The 7,095-nt window shown below is 55.6% G+C and overlaps 1 protein-coding gene across 1 annotated transcript in view; it reads left to right on the plus strand.

Annotated features, from left to right (window-relative positions):
- NCOR2 (nuclear receptor corepressor 2) overlaps positions 1-7,095 on the plus strand; it is a gene marked incomplete at both ends in the record, with an annotated part of 29,726 nt that overhangs the window by 11,153 nt on the left and 11,478 nt on the right. Inside the window, 6 exons of the mRNA XM_009871091.1 lie at positions 3,529-3,681; positions 4,074-4,160; positions 4,618-4,895; positions 5,702-6,065; positions 6,694-6,921; positions 7,036-7,094. Coding sequence (XP_009869393.1) covers positions 3,529-3,681; positions 4,074-4,160; positions 4,618-4,895; positions 5,702-6,065; positions 6,694-6,921; positions 7,036-7,094 — 1,169 coding nt within the window. The remainder of the gene's footprint in view (positions 1-3,528; positions 3,682-4,073; positions 4,161-4,617; positions 4,896-5,701; positions 6,066-6,693; positions 6,922-7,035; position 7,095) is intronic.

Below are 7,095 nucleotides of genomic sequence, written 5' to 3' on the forward strand. Positions count from 1 at the left end.
TATCTTGCCTTCGAGGTGGCTTCACTGGCGGGCAGGGGTGCAATGAGGCCATAGGACATGGTCTCTGGTTTTGGTTGGTTTTGGGGAGCAGGGAAGAGAAGACCGGGTGGGATAGGTATTGCCTTCATCCCTAGCACCCCTGCGCAGGAGGGGACTGTCTGAAAGCTCTGAGAGCATCCCCAGGCTCTTGGGCCAAGATGTGACTCAAGATCCTGCAAGATACAGGCAAGTCGGGTAGTTTGGCTTAAAGTTTTGTTCAGATATCAGATTCCTACCAACAACATCTTGGGCGCCGTGCAGCTTTCACAGCATGGGGCTGCCCTGCAAGAATTCTGGGCCCAGCAGTGCTGTTCCACAATATCTTGTGAGCTTTGCTACAGCACCTGTAGCTATTGAAGGGGGTGAAGTCATTCCCGTGTCCCAGAAGGAGCCTGCCTTGGGGTTGTGTTGCTGTGTTGCTGGCTGCTGTCACGTGGAGATGCTGAAGGACCCCCGGGGGACCTGTCTGGAGCCCTGTCTGGGCTGAGAGGGGGCTCTGGAGAGACCCAAAAAGCACGTTGGAGCTCACACCCCAGCTGCACAGGAACGTGCTTCCTCGGTGAATGCTGACGGTGCCTCACTGCGTTAGCAGCAGCCACCAGCTGCTTCTGTCTCCCCTGCGCCTGCTCGTCCCGTCGCAGCGCTGGCCATCAAAGCTGCTCTGTGAGTCCTGTTAGAGATCAGCAGATGTTCCTCTCCAGTGAAGCTGCAAACGACTCTGTGCTCGCCGTGCACCACATGCTGGTTTGAGCATCCCCGGCATGGACCTGGGCTCCTCCTTGCCCGCAGCTGAGGTCAGGAAGAGCTGAGTTACAGACACCACAACGCCGTGTGCTCTTGGGGTAAAATACTGGCACGTGCTCCGGCGTGCACGGGGACAGCTGTCCTAATGTGTCACCTCCCTTCGTGGTGGAATTTGGAGATGACCACAGAGCAGATCCTAACCTCAGCCTCACTCACCCGCCTCAGCAGGCATCTCTGACCCCTCCCCAGGGCAGAGCATCCTTTTTAGCCTGCCTGGCAGCCCAGGCCCTGGGGTCAGTCCTGCAGGCAGGAGGTGGCCAGCAGAAGTCCCTGTGCTCTTGCCCACAAGTGCAGGCAGCTGGTTTCATCACAAGCCGGTTCTTTGATCCGGGGCCAGAGGCAGAGGGTTCAAGTCAGGCCCCGGGGGACAATTCGCAAGCTTCAGCGGTTGCCTCTGTGTGTGCCCTGGGACCACAGGGACCTTTCAGGACAGGGCTCTGCCACCGTGCCTCTCGCCTGCCATGTGGAAACCAGCTTGTCCCAAGCCTGCCCTTATTCGCTGTCAACTCTATCCCAGATAAGAAGTGTCACCGCGGGAGCCTTGTGTCTGGGTGCCCTTTGGGACAGTTGGCAGGGCTCGGACCAGGGAGGACGCAGGAAGCATTTCATGACTTGTTTGTGCAAGAAGCTATTTTAATCTCCTTTTCCTGGGCTTGGAGTCGAATGAGGTTGATCTCAAAAACGATGCTGCTGGGGCAGAGACGAGAAAAGCTCCCGGCAGCGATGCTGCCCATCGCCAGAGCTGGGATCCTGCTCCAGGCGGCAAAGGAGACCTCCAGACCAGACTCTTCCTCATTGCACACACTCACCAGTGTCAGCCCATCTCCCCGGCTGCGGCCTGAGCCTGTCTCCTCTCGTCCTACCTCCCATAAACACGGCTGAGGAATTAATTCCTTCCTCTCCACAGCAGCCTTTTACATGCTTGATAGCGTTTATCACATCCTGAGTAATCTCGCCCTGCTTCTGCAGCATCGCCAGCCCTGCTGCCTCTCTCCTTCCCCCCGTACAGCCCAGAGAGGCTTCACAGCCCGGAGCGGAAGAGTTAAAAGGAAAAATTAAATAAGAAAACTGAAATTGTTGGTGATTATGAGTTTTGGCAAGCAGAAAAAAAATTGCAAATTCTTTAGTGTCATGAGGGTGCTTAAAATAAAAGAGCTGTAATGAGACGAGATCCTGTAGCATGTGCGAGCTGAATTGTGCTAGATTGGTTATTCTCATTCTGCATATGATTGCTGATGGCTTCTGCAAGGCAAGGGACGTGGATTTGGAGTGATTTTCTTTCTGTTTAGTCTCTCTTCTCCCTCGTGCCCTCCCCCTGCTTCCCAGTGGTACAAAGGGTACCGGGCACCGCGTCCCCTCCTGCAGCAGGGCTGTTGGCAACAGATGTGCCGTGATGACAGGGTGCAGGCGCATCGCCCTGCGTCTGCCACGAGGTGCTTGGCTGATTCTGAATGTCACCCCCGGATTTCTCCTGTCGAATGAATCTGAAGTGAAGGCTCGGGGACGGATACCCCTCTTGTTTCTCCGCACGCAGCCCTGAACGCTTTCTGGATTAAGTGGGTGCTGATTGCGGAAACCAGTAGCGTGCGTGAAGTTGTAATAATCCCATTTTATTAATTACCGGTTTTGCCGAGGAGAACTTTTGTTCCCGATTGTCCACGATGGTATGAATGTGTTTAACTTCTCCTCTGTTTTCTCTAAATTGTATAACCACTTTGTCTGCCCACAAAGAGGAGAATCAGGGCACTGGCAATCCTTGGCAGGGACAGCCAGGCCAGGGATGACAGGCAGAGGCATTTATCTCTCCAAGCCAACATCCCCGCTCAGAGCTCGTTACATAAACACGAGGCATTCGGCTGGATCAGAAGCTGTCTGCTAAATTCACAGCTCGCCGCACACGATGGATGCCCGTCGCCCAGGGTGGGCGTGATGCTTCCTGGCACGGGCAGAATTGTGCTTGCAGAGGGGCAGGAGCTGTAGCTCAGGATAGTCGTCCAGTGTTCGTTTGCAGAAGAATCTGCTCCAGGTCAGACGAGGACGTAGTCGGTGGTCTCCCATCACGCCAGTGCCTGCTCCACCAGTCCCACGCAGGGGACTTTCCGCTGTCTCTCCCAGCTCTTGTGCACGCTCACCGCTGTTTCTAAGGAATCATTCTCTGCTTCGCCTCTCCCCACTTCTCCCTGATCTTCTCACCCAGGGAGTGTCTCAGCAAATGTTAAGGCTGGCCGAGATCCCAAACAGTAGGTGTCTAGCAAAAAGCAAAACAAACAAGGGGAAAAAAAATAAAAATCCCCAGACCCACAGGGCCAAGTTCAGTGGAACCGCAGCTGCTCGCACCAGCGCCACGCTGGCTCCAGGCTGTCCCACTGCCTACAGCGTGGCCCCCACTGGGAAGGGAGGAAGGGAGGGAGCAGGGCAGGACAGGGGCAGGACAGGGCGGATGCTCCTACCCGAGCAGGAGGCACAGATCTGGAGTCTGAGGCAGGCAGGGAGGGGAGAAAATACCAGTTGAACTTCTTGGAAGCCGACCTCGTGCAACGTTTCTGGCGTTGCTGAGTGGTGGCTGATGCTGGGGATGGGACCTGACCTTTCAGCAACGCACGCAGGCAGCAGTAAACACCCTCCTTTGGCCAGTGCTTGGCTTTCTGTGCTCCTGAGGGTGCTTCTCGATGTTCCCTTCCCTAGGTGGAGTTGCTGCTTCTCAGTGTCCCAAAGAAGACAGCAGAAGCTCAGGAGCTTCACATGAGACCACAGGAACCAAGAGGACCTACGATATGATGGAGGGGAGGATCAGCCGCAGTTTATCGGCCCGTGATACCTTGTCTGCCAGCATTGAAGGTGGGTCTGGCTGAAACCTTTCACCCATGCTGTGTTAGTAGGGGCTCACAGAGACCCCATCTTGCCTCTTGTCTACGTGATGCACCTTCCTGTGCCTGTGTTTTGGCGGTGGTTAGCTGGTACCCTGCAGCACATCCCAGCAGGACAGCATGGGAAAATAAGGGACACAGACTGGCTCATTTGCCTTTCATTTCTGTCCTGGTAGACCACGTTCAGGACTAAAAAAAAAAAAAAAAAAAAGGCAGCATTAAAAAAAAAAGAGAAATCAAGTAATTTAGAGATTGCTGATGTTTTCCCTTTTTGTCCCAGGAGTCTCTGGTAACATTGTCACATATTTGTTGTAAATGAACTCCTGTGTCACAACCTAATTTTCCTCCTTGGATTTCTTCTAGGTCTCATGGGACGAGCGATTCCCCCAGACCGACACAGTCCCCATAACCTAAAGGAGCAGCATCACATGCGCGGCTCAATTACACAAGGTAAAGGTTGAAAGCAGAAGATGGCCATGGCCAGAGGTCAGAGTATCTCACATGCATGGCCCCTCATTCCTGTTGCCAGGCTAGGGCAGGAGGAAACAAGGATGGTCACGTCAAGGTCCAGCTGCAGATCTCTGCCGCCTCAGCTATGTGCTTAGAGAGACGTTCGGTCTTGCTCAGCTTCTGCCAACCTAAGCTCTCACCCAAGTCAGAGTCTCAATGACTCACATGAAGGCAGATTGAAACTAGGGCAAAATGGGTCCAGAAAGTGGTGTTAGGCGTGAGGTGGTCCAGCTGCATTAGTGATGTAGCTGCTCTGTGTGCTCAGTTGGGTTCCAGTCCCTGAGTTACACGTATTAACCAGAGACCCCTTCGAACTGAGCATCTGCCCGGGGAATGGGAGCCCAGTGCGTGGCTGGGCAATCACCCTGTGCATCTGTCATCTGCTTGGGGCTTGCAGGAATACCTCGGTCCTACGTGGAGGCCCATGAGGACTACCTCAGAAGAGAAGCCAAACAGCTCAAGAGGGAAAACACTCCACCGAGGGACTTATCTGACGCCTACAAGGTCAGGTCTCACGAGGGCCTTACTCCTCTGAAAATGAAACCAGCCCACGAAGGCCTGGTGGCCACGGTGAAAGAAGCAGGAAGATCAATCCATGAGATTCCACGGGAGGAGCTGAGGCGGACACCAGACATCTCTCTGACGAGACCTCTGAAGGAAGGCTCCATCACGCAGGTGAGCATGGGGCAAACAGTGGATGAGACCAGTCCTACTCAGGCTGCGGTCCTTGCACACACCCTGGGGACCATTCCCACGGTAAAAGGGAGCAGACAGGACTTAAGATTGTAAATATATCACTGGTGAGAATTGAGGCTCTGCTTGGCTACAGGTTTCCCTTCCCTGTCTTTCGATGGATCCCTTCCAACCCAAACCATTCTATGATCCTTCCCAGTGGAAAAATACAAAACCCAGGGAAGGGAGCTCAGCACTCCATGGCAAATTAAGAAGGTGATGCTCCATCCATATGCCTACGCAGAAGGGGACACATTTGGCTTTTGTTCAAGGCCAGAGTCAACTTGGTGCCCTCAGCAGCTGTGACTGTGAGTGCGCATAATCTGGGTCTCCTCCCTTTACGGGCAAGTGTGAACCCAGCAAGGCCAGTAGTTAGGGTGAAACATGGCCTGCTGTCTCCTGTTGGGCTCCAAATATTTGGAGGGTTCCCATAGCACCTCGTAGTCCTACCTCACTTCCCAGTGTGCGTAGGAGAGAGGCGTGATGGGCACAGCCAGCCTTCGGCACTGACTCATCGGCATCTTGTTGGAGCACAACAAGACATGCAGGAAGGGCACTCCGCCCTGCCCCGCGCCCTGCGGAGCTCTTATCGCTGCTTCGCCCGTGGCTGTTGCCATTTGATCAAGTAAACTGGTGTATTGACCCTCTGGGCGAAGGAGCACGAGTCCCATTGAAACTTGGTAGGATGCAGTTGCTGCGTCCCCCTCTGCTCTACACCCCTTTATGTCCCCTCTGCCTTCTGTCCCCAGGGTACCCCACTGAAATACGACGGTGGCTCTTCCTCCTCGAGTACCAAAAAGCACGACGTGCGGTCCATCATCGGCAGTCCTGGCAGGACTTTTCACTCTGTGCACTCGCTGGATGTCATCCAGGACCCGAGGAATCTGGAGAGAGCGTACGAAGAGAGCCTGAAGAACAGGCCAAGCCCAGTGACAAACTCAGGTGGCTCCATTGCCAGAGGAGCTCCTGTGATTGTACCCGAGCCGGGCAAGCCCCACCAAAGTGCCCTCGCCTACGACGACCACCAGGCAGGGCACAGCACGGCGTTCAGCAGCCACTTGCACAGAGGCTCTCCGGTCTCCACGAGGGAGTCCACACCACGGCAGCACGAAGGTACATCGAGAACCTTTTATTTGACACTAAGATTTCTAACAAACCGAGTGGGGCAAGGTGTGTGGGAGGTGGCTGCTGACCCCACCTGCCCAAGCTGTTCCTGGCGGGTGCCCATCGAACCCGTTCTCCCCCGCTCCCGGCACTCACTCTTGCCGGCAGCCGCGGCTGAGGCACGACAGCGGGGCAGCTGCCAGGACAGCTGAGGCTCAGCTCCTCTGTCCTGGGGTGCTCACACGGTTGCAGTGAGGTCACCTCCATGTCTGCACTGGGGTAGCCAAGAGAGACCCAGACCAGCCGCGGTGACCTCCTCGCACCAAGGAGCACAGCAGCAAGGCTCCAGCAGCGGCGGCTTGTGCGGGCCAGGATGAGCTCACAGGCCACCCAGCCTGGATGTGCTGCAGGGAGGGATGGTTTGGGACAGGCTTCTCCTGGGTGCAACCGGGGCTTGGCCCGCCTTGGCCTTGGTGGTGTAACGGGACATGGCAGTGCAGGGAGGAGGGAAAGGTCCCTCAAGTTCAGGGGAGCTGCGAGCATCCCTGGGGAACATGCTTGGCCTCAGGCATCCCTCAGGGATGTAACTTGGCCACGGCGCCTCAGTCACTGACTCATTTCCTTCTGCTTGCTGTAGGGAGCATCACTGCTGGGAAGCCGGTGTCCCAGGACAGAAAGATCACCCCCACGCCAAGAGAGCTCACCAACTCCAAGTCTCCGCATGCCCCCGTAGCCGACCACCACCACCCCATCTCCCCATATGAGCACCTGCTCCGTGGCGTGAGCGGGGTCGACCTGTACCGAGGACACATCCCGCTGGCTTTTGACCCTGCCGCCATCCCGAGGGGAATCCAACTGGAAGCAGGTACCTTCAGCAAGAACACCGTCTGTTTGGGATTGGTTTTTTCCCCTGTTGTGCTCCAAAAGCCTGAGATCTCTAGGGCAGAGATCCTCACATCTGCAACCTTTTCTTTCCTAGCTGCTGCTTACTACCTGCCGAGGCACCTGGCTCCGAGCCCCACCTACCCCCACCTGTACC

The sequence above is a fragment of the Apaloderma vittatum genome, unplaced genomic scaffold, assembly GCF_000703405.1.
Source record: "Apaloderma vittatum isolate BGI_N311 unplaced genomic scaffold, ASM70340v1 scaffold33416, whole genome shotgun sequence".
Lineage (NCBI taxonomy): Eukaryota > Metazoa > Chordata > Aves > Trogoniformes > Trogonidae > Apaloderma > Apaloderma vittatum.